Genomic DNA, 20,312 nt, shown 5'->3' with positions numbered 1-20,312 from the left:
AAACCATAGAAATTCTAGATTTCCAGAAGAAAATATAGGTGAATAGTCTTATAACTTTTGGGTAATTCCTAAGCATAGCTCCTATGACTAAGGAGAAAGTAAATATGACTAAATAAACATTCAAACTTTCTGTAAATTATAATAACTACCATTTATTGAGTGCTTAAGTGCCAGGCGCTGTGCTACGTATTTTACATATGCAACTCATTGATGCTAATAACAACCCTACAAAGTAATTCTCCCCATTTTACACATGTCAGGGAAAATGACATCCAAATCACTTACACAAGGTCACAGAGCTATCTAGTGCCGAAGTGTGGTCAATCCCGTATTTGCCCTTCCTCAGCCTGCCTCCCTATACTCATAAAAAAAGTTAAAGGCAGACAGCGGGGGCAGGGGGCAAAAATGCAATAAAAAGCAGAGAAATTGGAAAAATATCCTTGAACAAATACCAAAAATCTTTAGCAAGTCAGTAGGGGAAAGAAAGTGGAGTGAAGGGCAAAGGTTTAAGAACACAGACAGGTTTACATACTGCTGGGTGGAAATAAAACTGGCAAAAACTTCCTGCGTATTTGTTCTAATAAAAAGCTAGATGAGTGTGCAAAGATCTGTATTAAAGGATGCTCAATGCACTATTGCTTATATTGATTTAAGAAGGAAAAAAGAAAAGCAAGAAAATAGGGAGGAAACAGGAAATACAGAAAGGAAATGAAAGAGGGAAGGGAAGGGAAAGAAAAAAACCCGGTTGCTTTCCCTCCACGACCCCCAGCCCCGCACCTCCCTCCTCGTACACCCCCTACCCCTCATACACCCTCTACCCGATGCAAAACCCTTCGATGGAAGCAATCGGGATCTCCAAGGCCCAGTCGTTCCCTCCATGCTCACGGAACTATGCGAATCTCCCTGGAGCCCATGCTTGCCATGTGCAACCACAAGGGAAAGACTCTAAGGACCTTTGAGGGGTTCCTCCCAGGCTAGAGAGGAAAATGCCCCCGGCACCTGCCTCCTCCAGTTCACAGCTGAGGATGTGACCTGACCTGCAGGATTCTCCAGCAGGCCAGCAGCCCTCACCTGCCAATAAGGTAGCCACAAATTTTTAAAACATGGCTAGTCCGAATTGAGGTCCGCTGTGAGTGTAAAATACACAAGACTCCAAAGATTCACTATCCCCCCACTCCAAAAAAAACTCTCAATTTTTTGAGACAGGATCTTGCTCTGTCGTCCGGGCTAGAGTACAATGGCATGGTGCAATGGGGCTCATTGCAGCCTCGGGGCTCTCTGCTGTCTTGACCTACTGGGCTCGAGGGATCCTCCCACCTCAGCCTCCCCAGTAGCTGGGACTACAGGTGGGGGCCACCATACGAAGCTAATTATTTTTATTTTTTGTAGAGAGCTCTCTTTTTTTTTTTTCAGGTCTGTCTAATTTGCTAATTTTTAAATTTTTGGTAGAGATGGGGTCTTGTTATGTTGCCCGAACTTCTGGGCTCAAGTGAGCCTCCTGCCTCAAAGCACTAGTATAGGCCTGAGCCATGGCACTGGGCCAATCGTTTTTATATTGATTATATATTGAGGTGATAATAATTTGGCTATATAGGGTTAAAAAATACATTAATAAAATTAATTTTTAAGAAAAGAGCAAGGGACTGCATGTAGTGGCTCATGCTTGTAATCCTGGCACTTTGGGAGGTCAAGGTGGGAGGATCGCTTGAGCCCGGGAGTTCAAGACCAGCCTGGGCAACATAGTGAGACACCATCTTTAAAAAAAGAGATTATGATAATGGTTGCACAACTATTTAAATTGACTAAAACTCACAGAACCTTACACTAAAAACGGGTGAGTTTTAAGGTAAGTAGATTACACTTCAATATTGCAGTTGAAAAAGAGAGATAATTAGGGTGATGTACCAATAAAGTAAAATTCAAGAGGAAAAAAAGGCTTTGATTCAGTAAATTATGCTGTATCCTCATATACAATAGAAATATCACATAGACATTCAACATTATGTAAATGAATAGTCATATGAAAATATCTAAATAATATATAAAATACAATAATATGTAAGTAATCAATTTTAAATCAATTTTAAAACAACGTGTCTATCATATGTTATTGGAAATGATTAATAGCAAGATGTTTTAGTGAGGCTAACAAGATTGTGGATATACATGGATGGATTTTTTTCTTTTGTTTTCTCTTTGTTTTTTTAAATAGTAAATATACATTACTTTGTAATAAGGACGAAGTTTTTTTTTTTTGAGACGAAGTTTCATTCTTGTTGTCCAGGCTGGAGTGCAATGGCACCATCTCAGCTCACTGCAACCTCTGCCTCCCAGGTTCAAGCTATTCTCCTGCCTCAGCCTCCCAAGTAGCTGGGATTACAGGCTCCTGCCACCATGCCCAGCTCATTTTTGTATTTTTAGTAGAGACAGGGTTTCGTCATGTTGGCCAGGCTGGTCTCGAACTCCTGACCTCAGGTTATCCACCTGCCTCAGCCTCCCAAAGTGCTGGGATTACAGGTGTGAGCCACCGTGCCCGGCTTAGGAAATTTTAATTTTTTTAAGTAGTACTGGAAAGACAGTGAAGGTTTTGAGACACTAAAACTAAAAACATGTTATGATTGAGACCTGGAGTCTCCTACAGATAATTTAAAGAGAAATAAGATATCTTTCTAGCAAAAGTTGAGATCATTCATGCTCAGAGATGAAGAGACAGAAGAGAGAATCTTTCCTATTTCTTTTAAATGTAATGAGTGTATTAAGATGATACTCATTCATGCATCTCAGTAGCACCACTTGGGAAAATTACTTAATATCTTTCCATTTGGTTTCTTCATCTGTAAATGTAGGAATGTTTAGCCCAGAGGGCCATTATAAAGATGAAAGGAGGTCATTCATTTGGTTATTTAACAAATACCTATTTATTTATTGAGTGTCTATTGTGTTAGATACTGTTCTGAGTTCTGAGTTCTAGGGACAAAGCATTGAACAAGGAGGACCAGGGCCCTGCAATGAGAAAGTTGACATGCTAGGGGAAGAGACAAACAAACAAGCAAAGTAACAAGTACATAAGAAAACAGTATGATAAGTATGGTAAGAAATAGGAAACACAGGGCTGGGTGTAATGGCTCAAACCTGTAATCCCAGCACTTTGGGAGGTTGAGCCAGGAGGATTGCTTGAGGCCAGGAGTTCAAAACCAGCCTAGGCAAAATAGCAAGACCCCATCTCTACAAAAACAAAGAAAAAGAAAAGAAAAGAAATAGAAAACATAGTGGTGCAGTGTGATTGAATCTCACCTCTGAGGAGGTGACATAAAAGCTGAAGCCTGAATGATCAGGGGAACCAGCCCCGTGAAGATCTAGGAAAAGGAAAAGGGCAATTTAGGCAGAAAGAAGAGCAAACTGGGCTGGGTGCCGCAGTTCATGCCTGTAATCCCAGCACTTTGGGAGGCTGAGGTGGGTGGATTATTTGAGGTTAGGAGTTCAAGATCAGCCTGGCCAACATGGTGGAACCCTGTCGCTACTAAAACTACAAAAATTAGCCTGGCATGGTGGTAGGCACCTGTAACCCCAGCTACTTGGGAGGCTGAGGCAGGAGAATCGCTTGAACCTGGGAGGTGGAGGTTGCAGAGAGCCGAGATTGCACCACTGCACTCCAGCCTGGGCAATAGAGCGAGACTCAGTCTCAAAAAAGAAGAAGAAGAAAAAAAAAGCAAACTAGGCACATACATGTTTTTGGTTTTTTTAATTGAAGCTATATTATTATTTACAGAAAAGGGAACAGACAACAACCCTTCAAACTCTTTCATATAAATTAGCTTTCATCACATTAAGCAGAAAGCATATAAATCACCATGCATAGTTGTGTGCCCACTACATGCCTTTTCCTAAGCTCTTAAAATAGCAAGATTTTTATTCTTTCTCCTAATTTTGCAGTCTTTCCACCAGGATATTACTTTCTTCCCCAACTGCTAAAATTGTATGTCTAGTCACAGAGCCCAAGTATTGAACAGATGTGCCACATCTATTACACCTGAAGAAGAATTGACGAATGTTGAAAAATGCAGAGACAAATATAATCTTCACTTACTTTCATTTCATCAGCAAAACCAATGGGAGCAATGGTTGGAAACCTTCTCAAGCACAGTTCTATTGACCAAAAGGCTGATTCTCTTCTTTTTTTTTTTTCTATGAAGGGGAGAAATTTACATACTTTGATGATTTATAACAGATTACAAATGTATGTAAAAGTTGCTAATTTTCGTACATTTTCACTTTGGAAGTGGTATGTAGAAACCTGAGAAAAGGCAGTTTGACTAGATTGTGAGTGTGCATATCTTCAAAGGCAGTTATCTTTTAAAAAAATTCTGCCTACCTAAAACTGAATTTATTTTCTACTTCAAGTCTTCTCTTCCTTACTTCTGATTTTCCTCTAACTGTTAATGGTATCATTTGTTTCCCAGAGAGCCATAATCCAACTTCAAAGTCACCTTTGATCCTTCTATCTCTGTGAGCCTTGCCACTGGTCAGTTTGAAGTCTCTGAAATGTGTCTCCTGTAAATTACCTCATTCTTCTTCCCAGAGTCATGGCCTTAGTTCAGACCCATCCACCAAGGGGCTCCCAGTTGCAGGTGGCCCATTAGAAAGCACTTGTAGACCTCTTATCTTCAGTTTCTTCTCTCCCCAAACCATCCAGATATTGTACTGCCATGTTGATCCTCCTCCAACCCATTTATAACCTTGTCATTGCCTTCTCACATATATTCAAAGGCCCCTCATGCCTTACAAATAAAGTTCAGATTATTTTTTCTAGTTCTTAAGGTTCTCTAGGGTCTGGAACAAGAATATCTTTTCAGCTTTGTTTGGCTTCAGAAATTCCAAGCCTTACCAAATTCTTCTCCAAAGGCTTTGTGCATTCCCGTCTTTGTCTGAAACAATTCTCCTCCCATTCCCAGACATCCTATATATCCTTTACATCTAAGTGAAATATCATGTCATGCCCAAAGCCTTCACTAAGATAAAAATTGAGTTTTTTTTCCTTTTGGTGAGTGAGAAATGTGTAAATTTGAAATAAACCTGGAGATAGAAAAACTAACCTTTTAAAATGTTACCTTCAAGTTTTAAAAATTTGAAATCTTTCCTTGCTTTAGTTCCTTGTGCTTTCTGTTTGTATGGGATTATCGTAAATGATGCAAGTTCAAATACTTATTTTTCTTGTTTCTTTGATAATTGGAAACATCCATGATTGAGAACCTGGTTTCATTGCCTTCATATTTTACTACCTTTTGTCCTCATTCTGCGGCTTGGGACATTCCCTTTTGAGTAAACTGTTTGCAACGTTCTTAAGAGTAAGACTTGTTTCAAAACTTTCCTGAGTGACTGTAGGAAAATTTTCTGGGGAAGACAAATATACTATGTATTATAAAACATAAAATGTGAGTGGCCATCTAGGAAGAAAAAATAAAAACTAAGAAAAAAGGGGTGAGGAAACATGCTTTGGAATTCAGTTCTCAACTTGCAATACTTTTTGCTTATGTGCAGGTCTTGTTGCTTTTTCTTTAGTTCATCACCCAGGACAGCTCCTTGACAACCTTCAAAGGAAGACCCTGCGGATAGCTCTGAGTCCTGGGAGCAAACATGCCTACCAAGACCAGGAAGCAGTCCCTATATGAGGCTTCCTTCTGAGTGTGGCTATCACACTTCTATAACCAGGAGCTCTTAGCTATGATTGCACATTTGCTTAAGATGAGGCAGGCTGTTTGTGATTGTTGCCCTTTGGGACTCTTTCCTTTGTAATTTTTATTGTGTTTCTGAGTGTCTTTATTTTATCCTCTAGACTTTCTCTAGACACCTCTACCAGCTTTCAGACCCCTTGCACACACACATACACATATTCACTACAGCCTCCCTAAGGTAACTATCTGGGTATTCTATTGACATTAACCTTTTATCTCTCACAAAATGTGGTTCCCTTGCATTGTTTCTTGGCTGGTAAACTGTGTCTCAGGGCTGTACAACTAGGAATCCCAACTTTCTACTGCATTAATATGTCAACCAATATATGACCCCCTGCTAAATGCTTGAGAGTGCATTAGGCTCTGTGCCTATTTATATTTTGATGTAATCTTTGTCAAAAAGAAGCTAAAAATCTAGTTGAGTAAATAAAGCATAGCTGCCCCAAATCTTTGATGACCAAACCTAGGAATGACACAGACATCAAGTTCAATTTTCCTGGTAAATTGGACTGGGAAAATTGAACTTGATTGTGCAACTTGAAATCAGGAAGTTATCAAACTGCCTGTAATCTTCTCAAAAGGCAAGGTTGATCTGGTATATCTCTCAAAACTCAAAATATTCACAACCTTTGACACAAACATTCTATTTGTAGGAATTTATCATTCAGTTATATCTATATTGCTTTACAAAGCCAGTGTACTTTACAAAAATATATGTGCAAAGAGGTTCACTACTGCTTTAATAAAATAAAATAAAGAAATATAATACATATGAACAGGGAACTAATTACAACAAATTATGGAGCATTCACAAACAGAATACTATTCAGCCATTAAAAAATGAGACAAAGCCAGGTACAGTGGTGCATGCCTGCAGTCCCAGCTATGCAGGAGGCTGAAGCGGGAGGATCACTTGAGCTCAGGAGTTCAAGACCAACCTGGGCAACATAGAGATACCTCGTCTCTTAAAAAAAAAAAAAAAAGAATGAGAGAAATCTAAGTACATAAATATGTCCTAACATAGATGTAAGCTCTTTATATGTATGAACTCATTTAACGTTCATAACGACCCTATGAGATAGGTTGAGATAGGTACTGGTAGTATTCTCCCTACAAGTGTGATAACTAAGGCTCAGAGAAGTCAAGAGATTTGCCCAAGTGCACACAGTTATTGGAGGTGAATCAGGATTCAACTGAGATAGTCTGCCTCCTGAGGTGGTATCTTCCAACAATTATTACCTAAGGAGTGGGACTGAGGAGTCCAGAGTTAAGTGGTAGGTGGGGAGGAGGACTTTCGTTTCTGTACTGTTTGAATCTGTGTACTAGGTACATTAGTTTGGTAATTAAAAAGTTAATTTTTAAAGACATGCTGGATGTCTTCATTTTCTATTTGCCAGTTATCACACAGGAAAAATGTGAAAACAAGATGATAAAATTAATAGGTTTAGTTCTACATACAGTGCTAAAAATATTTTTTCTTATTAAGTAATGTGTAAGAACTTAATAAATACATTTAGCATTGAATTTCCTAAACAGTGTTGAGTGCCTGCCATTTATACTGTACTGTCATACTGTCATACGTACCCTGATTTTCAAATGTACCATTTGTATGTAGTACTATGTTAACTCTCAAAAGAGTTTCATAATCTCATATATCTTCAGGCTCCTTAAGGTAAAATCATGTAATCAATTGAGTGACCCTGATTTGATTTATTTGGGGACTAAAAATCTCATTAGCCTCTTGTAGCCGTTGGGTAAAATTAGAAAGGCAGGCCAAATTCTGACTTTCCTTTACAATCAGAAAATGGTGAATTCCCCAGACCCCTTGCTCTATCTAAATGATACTGTGATACTAATTCTAAAGATTTCTACTGGTACAATTTTCATTATGGAATAATGCTCAAACTTCTATTCAAGTGTTTCTTACAATGCAGTATCACCATTTGTCATCTATCTACTCTCCTGGCAAGACTTAGATCTACTCAAGAACAACAGGGCTTCTATTAATCTTTGTATCTGTAACACCTAGGCTAGAATTTCATAATTATTTGATGTATAATGAATTTTGTATGGCTTGTTAATGTATCTTCTTATAAATCAGACATTCTGCTCTAGTCACTCTATAATAAACACCCATCAAAAAACAGATACCTGGCTGGGCGCAGTGGCTCACACCTGTAATCCCAACACTTTGGGAGGCTGAGGTGGGTGGATAACTTGAAGTCAGGAGTTTGAGACCAGCCTGGCCAACATGGTGAAACCCCGCCTCTACTAAAAATACAAAAATTAGCCAGGCGTGGTGGCGGGCTCCTGTAATCCCAGCTACTTGGGAGGCTGAGGCAGGAGAATCACTTGAACCTGAGAGGCAGAGGTTGCAGTGAGCTGAGATGGTGCCATTGCACTCCAGCCTGGGCAACAAGAGTGAAACTCTGTCAAAAACAAAAAAACAAAAAAACAAAAAAACAAAAAACAAAACCCAGATACTTTATTAATACATTTGGACAATAATAATTGGCATAAAGTTTGCAGGAAGAAATGCCGGGAAATACAGTTGAATCAAAACAACCCTCACTTCGGGTACACACATGTATATATTTTCAAACTTCTTCTACTTCATCATTATTTATTAATTCTTACAAAAGTCTCCAGAAGTCTTTCTCTTGTCCTTTTCTTTGATATTTTGTGATAAGTGACTTCAATTACAAATTACCCTCAAAACACTTAATCAACCTTATAGTTGAATGTTTTTCCCATTGTTAAAAAAATCCCTCCATCTCACTCCATTCCCAATTTATCTGAAAATCATTATTGGCCAGGCACGGTGGCTCACACCTGTAATCCCAGCACTTAGGGGGGCCAAGGTGGATGGATCACCTGAAGTCAGGAGTTTAAGACTAGCCTGGCCAACATGGTGAAACCTCGTCTCTACTAAAACTACAAAAATTAGCTGGGTGTGGTGGCAGGTGCCTGTAATACCAGCTACTCAGAAAGCTGAGAAAGGAGAATCACTTGAACCCGGGAGATGGAGGTTGCAGTGAGCCGAGATCATGCCATTGCACTCCAGCCTGGGCGACAAGAGCAAAACTCTGTCTCAAAAAAAAGAAAAGAAAAGAGAAGAGAAGAGAAGAGAAGAGAAGAGAATCATCATTATTATTTTTACTGCTACTAGAAGATAAATTTTTAAAATAATTTCAGTTTATATGCATATAATTCATATATTATACATAATGCATATATACATATATGCACATATTATATGAATATAATATTTAATTTATTACTTATATACATATATGTATGTAATATTTAATTTATAACTTATGAATGTTCCATTCTGCCCTGGCCTCTTTAGTAGAAGCCACCTGTCCTCCTTGATTTTCTCTACAAGTCTTAATGACATATCTCTGTCGTAAAGCCACTCTGTCTCCTTTTATACCAACTTAGTCTGCTTCTGCCATGTTCTGCCCTTGGTTTTCTTCCTAAACCCCCTCAGTGCTGACCTGGCTCCACTTCTGTCCTCCCAAGCTTTGCATCACTAATACCTGTCATAAGAACACTGACAACCTCTAGGGGAATAAGTGAAAGAAGACTAGAGCCTAATTAATACGTGAAAGGAAAGTAAGCCTTGGGGGGCTGAAAATCACTAAGCTAAAGGGAAAAGTCAATCTGGGAACTGCTTAGGGCAAACTTGCCTCCCATTCTATGCAAAGTCATCCCTCTGCTCACTGAGATAAATGCATATCTGATTGCCCTCCCAGGAAAGGCTCATCAGAAACTTAAAAGAATGCAACCTGTGTCTCTTACCTACCTGTGTCCTGGAAGCCTCCTTCCTGCTTGAGCTGTCCTGACTTTCCGGACTTAACCAATGTACATCTTACATATACTAATTGATATCTCATGTCTCCCTAAAATGTATAAAACCAAGCTGTGCCCCGACCACCTTGGGTACATGTCATGAGGACCCCCTGAGTGAGGCTATGTCATGGGCGTGTGTCCTCAACCTTGGCAAAATAAACTTTCTGAATTAACCTCTCTCAGATATTTGGGCTTCACAAATATCACTACTGTCTTTCCCCAAAGCAACTAATATATTGTGAACACCTAAGAATAAAGTAAATAGATTAGTTTTCTGAGGCTGTCCTATTTATTAATTGATTTATTAAATTTAAAATGTATTGTCTGTACAATGCGAAGCCATATAAATTCCTATTTGACCAAGACAGAGAATAAGACCAAAAACTGACTAACCAATCAAGCTAAACAGAATACATAAGACATTGGGAAAAAAAAGAGTCAAATAGGCTGTGGTTCTTCCCCCGAGAGTTATAGTCTAGTAGAGAAGGCCACCGAATGAGTCATCATATTATAATTGCTAATTGCTATTAATATAGACAGATACTGTCATATGCTGCATAACCACGTTTCTGTCAACGATGGACTGCATATATGATGGTGATCATATAACTATACCATATAGCCTAGGTGTATGGTAAGCTATACCAGCTAGGTTTGTGTAAGTATACTCTATGATGTTCACACAATGACAAAATCGCCTAAGGACACATTTCTCAGAACATACCCCTGTCCTTAAGCAGCACATGTCTATATCATGGGCATCTAGAGAAAGAGCATCTAATTGGAAGGGTGTGCAACGAAAGTTGTTTAAAGATTAATTTTTTTGAGTTTTTGTTAATTTTTAACCAGCACCATGTTTTTACAGCATTAGTGCAAGTGTCCCTGATATAGTTTTATTTTGCATGTTTTATATAATATTTATAGTATAAATATTACAATGAACATACCCCACTGCAGTTTTTCCCTCAACACTCTGTTTTGATATTTATTCATGTTGTTACATATAGCTCTAGTTCATTAGTTTTAAATGCTGATGGAATCCTGTTGTATGAACGCAGCGCATATTATTTGTCTAACTTGGCCAATGAACATTTGAGTAGTTTCTACACTTTGTGTCTTTGTGCTTGTTGCTTTGGTTGAGCGGAAGTTTTTAATTTTAATTTTTAAAGTTTTTATGGCTTATGCTTTTTGTGCTTATTTAAGAAATCTCTTCCAACTCCGAAGTTCTTGAAGATACCCTCCTCTCCTATATTTTTCTAAAAAGTATAGTCTCCTTTTAATATTTAGTTCTCTGTCTCTCTCTCTCTCTCTCTTTTTTTTTTTTTTTTTGATACGGAATCTCGCTTTGTCATCCAGGCTAGAGTGCTGTAGTGCGATCTTGGCTCACTGCAACTTCCACCTCCTGGGTTCAAGCGATTCTCCTGTCTCAGCCTCCTGAGTAGCTGGGATTACAGGCGTGCACCACCATGCTCGACTAATTTTTGTATTTTTAGTAGAAACAGAGTTTTACCATGTTGGCCAGGCTGGTCTCCAACTCCTGACCTCAAGTGATCCATCCGCCTGCCTCGGTGAGCCACTGCTCCCAGCCTGTCTTTCTCTTTCTCTCTCTCTCTCTCTCTCTCTCTCTCTCTCTGTGTGTGTGTGTGTGTCTCTATATGCTCACTCCTTCCAATCTACACTTTCCTCTACCTGGTTCTTCAGGTCCCAGTTCAGAAATAGTTCTTGTCCCTGAGCCAGAGGTTACCTTGCTTTAGTTCCTGGTCAAAAAGTGATGTGCCCTACCCTCACTGGTCTCATATCTTTGAAAAAGCTACACATCCACATAAGGACAGAGCACAGCCTGTTGCTTTTCTGAATTGGAAGACATGCTGCTACCTCTGCTGTGGAGCCCAGGCATGGAGGTCTTCTGGTCCTGTCTGTCTGCAGAAGCTGCTCTGCTGCCACTGCCTGCTCCAGACCAAGCACCCAGGTCTCAGGCTTCAGCCCATTCATTGCTTTATGCTTCTCTCTTGTTTGGATCTAGAGAGATATATATCTTGCTTTGGAGCCCTGCTGTTTCTTTTTGCTTTTTTGAAGATATATTTTCTGTGTGTTTGGAGAAGAAATAGTTCATCAAAGCAAAAACTTTTAGCACTATTCTGACCTGAACTCTTTAGTTCTCTTTATGGAAGAGTTTAAAAAGAAAAAAAAAAGAGTAGGAGTTAGCTAGATAGAGAAGGCCTTTGAGAGGAAATTGCAGATGAAAGGAAGAGTTTGTGTGAATGCACAGAGACCAGAATAAGAAGGTTTTTGGAAATGCAAAACACTTCGGTATGACAGTAGCAAAGAAGGCACATAGGGAGAGGGGCAGCAAAAAACCCTAGAGGGTAGGAGCAGTATGACGCAGAAGGTTTTTGTGCCTCCCACAGCCCAGCAACTGCCACTTCTCTAAAACACACAGGAAAGACCCGAAGAACTGCACAATGAAGAAGAGAAAGAAGGCAAAAGCAAACATAATAACTCTATAGAGAACATCACAGATTTCAAAACATAATCACATAAATTAAATAAGGTGAATGGTGCTGATGTCATCATGGCCATTCAAGAAACAAGAAAACTGAGACTCAAGGAGTTTAAGTGATGAACTAGAATTGAAACCCTAATCCTCCTTTGCCTAGTCTCTTGTTCTTTTTGTCAGTTACAATTCAGAGTGTATATACATACAGCAGAAAGACTGCCCACCATGAACATACCTTAGCCAAGGCAATAAAATAAAAAACAGTTTGCATAGAAACACATTTTTTGGTGAATTCCTTGAATCCACTTTTGTGTCTCTTCCTCTACTTGTCTCTCATTCTATGCTCTGGATTGAAATTCATATAATCCATTATACTTGTTTACTTTATGATACAAAAGGCTGAAAAGGCTCAATGTTCTATCTACTCTTCCAAAATTGGCATTTTCACTAGAACAAAGAAAATAAATTTCAATGGTACAAGTTCTGATAATACTAGCCTACAGAGGGTTTACATTTGAGCAAAAGCTGCTCACCAATGTTCTCCAAGTCACGGGACCCAGACAACTTTGTGTTCTTACATATGAGGACTAACTTGCCTTAGCAATAGTGAAGATTTGAACCTAATTAACTTATAATGAACTCAATTATAAGTGCCTCAAATTAGAAGTTAGTAGCTGTCTTAACTAAACTACTTACTGAAGTTTTACATGTAGTTCTGTTAATGGTCACCCATTTACTCAACAAATACTCCAAATTGATAGGTTAATAAATTTACTATAACATGAAAATATTATTTAAGGGCTGACGTAGAGCTAGAAAATGTAATTTCCCCCCAGCTTCTACAACTGAAGAAATGTAATTATTGATCAATCAACACTTATTTCTGAAATGCAATAACACCACTAACCTACTAAAAAAGCAGAATAGTGAAGAGGCTAAGACCAGTTCTTTCAGATCACAGACTTAACCTAGTTTTGCAGAATTTGTACTTCATTGTTCTTTCTATTCTCTGATATCAACTTAAGTTCTATTTGAGTAATTATATAGTTATCTTTCCTCCCTCAAAGGATAGTTTGAAAAACCTATATTCTCATACTCCTAGTGTGTCTATACCATCCCTAAAAACTGCTTTTATAATTCTTACATATCTGGGCAAATGGAGAGGGAGGTTTTTAGTAACTTCACTTAGTAAGATGTTCCCATCGTCATAAGAGAGCAATTTGAAAGCTTCCACGTGAAATATGTCTTCTCCCTATTTTCTCATCCATAATACAAAGAGAAATGTGACTTTAATTCAACAGTAAGTCATGATCTTTTATTATTCCTCCACATTCTTAAAGAGTAATAAATACTATGTTCCTCCCCTATAATGATAGAAAAAATCCAATTCCTAAAGGTATACCTTTAAGCAAAGTAATCACTGCTGCTATTTTCCTCTGATATTAATGAACAATAATCCAACCCAGAACTAAATTGGAGCTTAGCAAATGCATACTTATCATATAAGTAATACTTTGGTATAAGTTTATAAGAGCGTATTTCAAACTGAAAATGCTTCACCTAAATATCTTGGGTGGGAAAGTTGAGTATAAATAGTGGTAAACTGTGTTTGTTATTCTTCCAGGTTTTCAGGGTGTGGGATATACAAACTCTTTCACTATTACAAGTCTTCCATGACAGCCAGGGAGGACCAGGAGACATGCAGATTTACTCTATGATATATGATGCCAATCATGGCATGCTTATTACGGGTAAGTGTACCCAATTAATGTCAAACGAAACTCATGTCTTGATTTTTAACCTTTTTTAAAACTAGCACTTGAGCACTAACTACAAGGAAAACAAAACTAGAAGGGTAATTTATCAAACCATGATTCGTGACAGTAGATATTTAATTCAATTCTGCTCTTTCCTATATATTTCTGTGGCTGGATGAATGAAATGTGTAACTGCACTTTTCTGAAAATACCAGGTTGGTTATTGCTTTAAGTTCTTGAACCTAGGAAGAAAGTTCGATTTGAGTAATTCTATAGTTATCATTCCTCCCTGAAAGGATAGTTTTAATAATCTGAAAACACCAGGTTATTGCTTTAAGTTCTTGGACCTAGGAAGAAATGCCTGGGCTAAGCAAAGAAGTGGGATGTATGTAACTTGTTGCTATGTATAGGGCAAATCCAGCTTCCACACACAGCTCTGTTTTGACTCTGGAGCAGGAATATGATCCTATTTTACAGCGGCTGCACCAGCGTACCGAGTCAATGCCCCTTTTCTGCAGTGAGGAAATTTGGGCCCATGCCATTCTGATAACGAGTCACTACTCAGTAGGAAAAGTGCTGACACCTTCACCAGCCTTTGCCTCTCGACGAAGACCAATGGAGAGTGAGGATAGAGTCCCAGTGCTGATGCCAACAGATTTCTTGCTGATTTTTCTTGTGGCCTCTTAGAAAGACATGCCTACTAAAGAAACAAGGGGCCCTGCTAGACATCTAGGTTGAGCACTTTTTATACGCATACCTTTAGGCTTCAGGATAAAAATGCATTATATTAATAATAGGTCCTCCTTCTAGAAGCCAAAATGAGTGAATTTCCTAAGCATTTTCCCACTGGCCAGCTGCTCTGAGTTCCTGTGGGATTAATTAAGGCAGGGAAGAGGTTGGTGCTATCTCTGCTGGTGGAGAATGTAATTATTTTTGACATTCAGTGTTTTTATTTCCTGGATTAGGAGTGAACTAGCACTTCATACTTGATAAAGAACTTTCCACATTATAAAACAGGACTTAGTTTTAGTTGTAAACACCTATTCTCTGTTTTACCTCCTCTAAAAGGAACATACTAATGACTATAAGCAAATTTTCTCTCAGTGCCCCAATTTGCATATTTGATTACTAGGCTTAGCATTTCCATCCTATTTATCATCATAGTCACTAAGGACTCAAATAGTAAGGCAAAGAAGAAAAAGAAAAAGAAGACAGAAAAATCAAGATTTCTTCCCAATTTTGTATCATTCTGATAGCACCTCTGTTTGCAAAAATATAAAGCTCTGTGTATTGTTCAATCACCAAAACTGCAGACACTTACTGCAACCATGAACTTGATATCAGAATTACATGAAGCTTATGTCTAGGATTTTAATTCATTCTTTGATTCAAATGAAGCAGCCATCAGTCCTCTAAATCCCAATGACAGTAGCATCACGTTCTAGAAATGCTTTGTAGAGTATTTTGTTGCTGCTGTCACTGTTGTTATCATTATTACTTTTATTAAGACAACTACCATTACAATCATCTATTTTTTTCATTTGATCTGCACAGCCACCATATGAGGTAGTAATTATTTTTTCTATTTTATAAATGGAGAAACTGAATCTCAAACAGCCCAGCTGACTAGTGGCAGGACACAAGGTTAAAACATAGAACTGAGATTCAATATCAGAGCTTCTAACTCTGGACTCCACATTCTTTCTCAGCACTGCATCATTTCTATAGCAGCAGTGTAACTAGCCAAAAAGTAGAAGATTGCCAGTTTTCCATAAGCATATCAAGATTTGTTGACGTCCATTCTGAATGAAGTCAGTTACTGTCACTGTAATGAAAAGGATCTACCAAAAGGTCCAAGTATGATTTGACTATCTGGTTACCATATTCTGCTCACATTTCCATGTTAAGGTATCTGAACTGAGAAATACAACCAGATGAGCCATCTCAGTCCGTATTTACACATGAACAGGTTTTATCTTAAAATTTAAACACTTCACAGAGTGTTTAGTAACTCCTGTTGAAACTTCTCCTAAAGTTGAGAATTCTTTGGAGAAACTTGAGAAACTCAATGCAAAATCTGCCTTATTAACTTAATCTTTACATCGATAAAATCAGGAAGAAATTTCAGTTTTGCTTGAGCCACAGGAATGCTCTGAGATTCTTTTTCTTTTTTAATCTTAATTTTTATTTTTTTGAGAAGGAGTCTCGCTCTGTCGCCCAGGCTGGAGTGCAATGGCGTGACCTCGGCTCACTGCAACCTCCCTCCCGGGTTCAAGTGATTCTCCTGCCTCAGCCTCTCGAGTAGCTGGGATTACAGGCACCCACCACCATGCCCGGCTAATTGAGATTCTTATTAATATTTCTAGACATTACACTAAAACAGAGCTGCAGTTAATTTTGATACTTAAATCATACTTAGAAAAATGCAAGTAAAGCATACCTGCTCCTCATCTACTTCTACTTTACAGTGGTGATTTAGAAATTAATCTTATTTTTATATTGATGTTGCAAGCACTGGCTTGTGATCATTCTCATTTGTTACATTTAATAAGACCATGTTTACAGAGTGCTTTATCAATTTATTGGTTGAAAGGGGCTCTCTAACAATAAATTTCCACCACTAAGAGGAGGCTAACCTTCAGCAGAAAGCTGGTCATCACCACTATTGCTGTGCAACAGATGGAGAGGCATGCTGCAGGCACAATAAAAGAGAGAAGTGGACTATGAAATATAGGAAAATGAGGTTCACTAAAAAGGATATCAGTGAAGTCCAAATGGCCTGCACTTGAAAAATAATCCAGTCCAAAATGAATGCTTTTCTGTGGCTGAATCGTATGTGCTTTATCTGTCAAAAATGTTCTAGAATAAATGAAAATATTCTCACCTCATTACATTTCCTAGGCATTGATTGATATTGCTAATCTCACTGTTTGACTGTTTCCAAACCCAACTGCTTGGCTGAAACCCTTTGTGATTAGAAACTTCTAATATTGCGTATTTATGAGATTCTTACTTCTGTTCCAGGATCTAGTGTTATGGACATGTATCCTTTGACTAGGATGATACAAGATACAAAACAGGTTCCTCACACTCATGAACGAGAAATCAATGTCATGCTTTACAACAAATATTTTCATCAGGTACTCACTATCTGCTCTGAATCCATAATTAGGGTAAGTACCTATTGGCTTTTCAAACAGAAAAAAAGGCAATGCAGATATAATTTTCTGTTCTTAAAATAAATCATTGAGTGATTAAGCAAATGTAGCGGCACATACGATGAGACCATACATTAGAATGATTTTTAAGCTTCCATGAGTACGTGAAAAACAAGCGTTTTAATTAAGCCAGTTCAGACTGCTTGCCATCAACCCACATGCTCAATTGAATAAACACGGCTAGTTTTCACAATCAAAATAGGAATTTTAAAGGAAATATATCAAGGAGACAGAACTAGTCTGCATTTTGATTTTTTTAAAGGAGTACAGGAAGAGGATTTATGTTGAAAAGGAAGGGGAATAAATTTATAGGTGTTTACTGTAACCCCTGTAGATTCAGAATACGTACCAAGAGCTTTAAGTCTCTGTGATCTGCTTTAATCTTCACAACAGTTCTCTGTGAACAGATAAAGAGTTTTTATTTTAAAGATGAGGAAATTAGGGCTTAGAGAGATCAAGCAACATAGCTGGCATAAGCATGAGGGCTGGAATATGAACCCAGGTTTTTCTGATGTAAGCACCCATGCCCTTTCTGCTGCATTCCTCCAGCCCAGCTGCCAGAGGCATTTGAACCACAGCAACTCCATCTTGAATGAGGCTGGGTAAAATGAGGCTGAGAGCTACTGGGCTGCATTCCCAGATGGTTAGGCATTCTAAGTCACAGGGTGAGACAGGAGGTTGGCACAAGATACAGGTCATAAAGACCTTGCTGATAAAACAAGTTGCAGTAAAGAAGCCGGCCAAAACCCACCAAAACCAAGATGGCGACGAGAGTGACCTCTGGTCATCCTCACTGCTACACTCCCACCAGCACCATGACAGTTTACAAATGCCATGACAACGTCGGGAAGTTACCCTACATTGTCTAAATAGGGGAGGCATGAATAATTCACCCCTTGTTTAGCATGTCATCAAGAAGTAACCATAAAAATGGGCAACCAGCAGCCCTAAGGGGTTGTTTATGGAGTAGCCATTCTTTGTTCCTTTCCTTTCCTCATAAACTTGCTTTCGCTTTACTCTGTGGACTTGCCTTGAATTCTTTCTTGTGTGAGATCCAAGAACCCTCTCTTGGGAGTCTGGATCAGGACCCCTTTCCCGTAACACGGCCATCACAGCATTTCCTAGAGGCCAGGGGTCCTGGCCATGCTAACCGTGTCCATCATTACGGCCACTGAAGTCATCCGGCAGTGATGGCTGGAGGTGTTTGCTTCAGGTGTTGGTCCTTTCATTTCATGCATGCCCTCCAAAAGGAGACGTGTGGACTAGCAGACAGCATTCCTCTGGGGACCCTTCAAATTACTTCTCAGTCTCTGACTTCTGTGATCGTTTGCTGGAGATTTTCTCAAGTGAGAATCTCCTGAGTTCATTGTATTAGTGCATTTCTGGTAATGCCTAAAGAGAGAGGTAGAGGAAAACGAAAGCTGAAACCTGTCCTGCTTTTGTGCAATCAGTATTTTGTGCAGTCACCTCTTATGGGGAAAATGTCATCCCTGTGTGGGAAAAAAGAGTGGGAGGACTACATGAAGGTGAGTTTTCATGCCAGGTTGGTTGGAGAGGGATCACACTGCAGGCCAGGAGATGGGTGACCCCTGAGACCCATTCATGCAATGACCCACATTTCTCTTTCTCCCTTAAGAACCCTGTCTATAATCAGGGACACGCAGAGGTTAAAAGTACGGACTCTAGGGCCAGACTGACTTCACTCAAATCCCAGCTCTACCACTTCCCGGCAAGTGGCCCTTCATTATCAGGCCCCCAGACTATCTCATCAGCTCCATCCCCTCCGCACTCCCCCTCTTACCCAGCTAAAGTGGCTTGCTTTCCATTTCCTGGAGGAAAGATGAACTTTCTCACCCCTGGCACTTTGCATATGCTGTCCTCTCCGCCACAATACCTAGAGTGCAATCATTCTGTGTTGCCAGTTCAGTGCTGTCACTAACTGGCAGTGCAATTTACATCTGAACACGGCAACTCCATGAAGGAGAGACTCAGACAGAAAATCTGCAGGTCTAAGGCCTCCACTGTGTTTCCAGAGAGAGATAATGATGACTCTTGAGTCTTGACATGTCTCTAGAATTTCTGATTACACCCATCCTAATTACACAGATGGCCTCCTCTGAGGTCAGTCTCTTTCTCTCTGTCTCTCTCTTTCTCTCTGTGTATGTGTCTCTCTCTCCCATTCTCTCTCTCACTGGGCCCATGTCTCTAGTCAGAACATTCCTAGGAAAGGTCGGTGAGCTCTTTCCTCAGGGTTCTTCTCTCAGGTCCCATGCTATTAACCACAGATCCTGTCCCATGATTCCTGGATAACTAGGATGAGTGTCACCAGGGAATAAATCCAGTTCATATTTCTTTTGTCTGCTGAGCTTGCAATTGTTCCATTTCTAACCTTGCTTCAGGCTTACAGTACCAACTGACCACTTCTTCCATGGCCAGGGGCTGCCTGGAATAGAGTCCCTGCCTGTCTCAGCCCCTACATTTGCAGCAGACACAGTAACTATTAAATGCACTTTATCTTTTAGAACTTTCTTTGATCAAACCAACATTCAGTGCAGAGTGCTAGGAAATGTGTTAGATGTACAGAGTTCCATTTTTGAGGCTGTTTTGAATATGGTGTAATTCTGATGAGAATTGAAGGGCTTCTTCAAACGGATTACTTGATATTTTTGTTCTTTCCCATAGGTATGGGAACTCGAGACTGGGCTCGAAGTATACCAGATTTTAGAACCTCATGGTTTCAATACTGAAGTGACTTCTGCAGCTGTCGATGAAAGTGGATTTCTTTTTGCCACAGGAGCGTATAACGGTCAGACTAACATCCAGAATGTGGCGTCCCTGCTTTAGTGTCCTAAGAATTTCCACCAAAAACTCTTTCGTTCTTTAGGGTAGAAGGAGAGCATGAAGCAGGCTGGACTATGTCTGGGTGCCAGTGAAATTCCTGTGCCTGGGTGAATAGTGGTAGAGTCCCTTATCTAACAGGCATCAATGTCTTGATATGATGTTAAAAATAATTCCTCACATTGCATTTACATAGTTGCTTTAACAGTTTGCAGAAGTCTTTTGCATATGACATCTCATCTAATCTGTGTTGCACTGACTCATCCTATCATTCCACTTTTGGGTACCATCAGCCAAGAGACAGACATCAGATTCAGTGCTTGCTAACAATAATTTTACCGACAGTAGATTTCTGGACCAGACAAAACATCCAGCCAACTTTGTCACATTACTCCTATATTGGAATTCTATATTG

At 39.2% G+C, this 20,312-nt stretch overlaps 1 protein-coding gene and 1 long non-coding RNA gene across 9 annotated transcripts in view; one reads left to right on the top strand and one right to left on the bottom strand.

Annotated features, from left to right (window-relative positions):
- LOC134807951 (uncharacterized) overlaps nucleotides 1-20,312 on the bottom strand; it is a 171,517-nt gene that overhangs the window by 47,356 nt on the left and 103,849 nt on the right. Inside the window, exons 3-5 of one of the 2 annotated variants that reach the window (XR_010149644.1) lie at nucleotides 18,090-18,451; nucleotides 17,409-17,456; nucleotides 4,088-4,185 (exon numbers count right to left, since the gene is read on the bottom strand). This is a non-coding gene — a long non-coding RNA (uncharacterized LOC134807951). Of the gene's footprint in view, nucleotides 1-4,087; nucleotides 4,186-17,408; nucleotides 17,457-18,089; nucleotides 18,452-20,312 lie in introns of those variants that run through there. The other variant, XR_010149643.1, reaches the window with a different exon arrangement.
- WDR64 (WD repeat domain 64) overlaps nucleotides 1-20,312 on the top strand; it is a 149,381-nt gene that overhangs the window by 72,592 nt on the left and 56,477 nt on the right. For all 7 annotated transcript variants that reach the window (XR_010149631.1, XM_063790120.1, XM_054660867.2 and 4 more), the window contains 3 exons: nucleotides 13,709-13,835; nucleotides 16,866-17,014; nucleotides 19,742-19,865. Coding sequence is in view for 6 of the 7 variants with exons in the window: in XM_063790120.1 (XP_063646190.1) it covers nucleotides 13,709-13,835; nucleotides 16,866-17,014; nucleotides 19,742-19,865 (400 nt within the window). In the remaining variant the exon portion in view is untranslated. The remainder of the gene's footprint in view (nucleotides 1-13,708; nucleotides 13,836-16,865; nucleotides 17,015-19,741; nucleotides 19,866-20,312) is intronic.

This window comes from Pan troglodytes, chromosome 1 (assembly GCF_028858775.2).
Source record: "Pan troglodytes isolate AG18354 chromosome 1, NHGRI_mPanTro3-v2.0_pri, whole genome shotgun sequence".
NCBI lineage: Eukaryota > Metazoa > Chordata > Mammalia > Primates > Hominidae > Pan > Pan troglodytes.
Note: the sequence above shows the minus strand (reverse complement) of the source record. Positions and strands in the feature narration are given on the sequence as shown.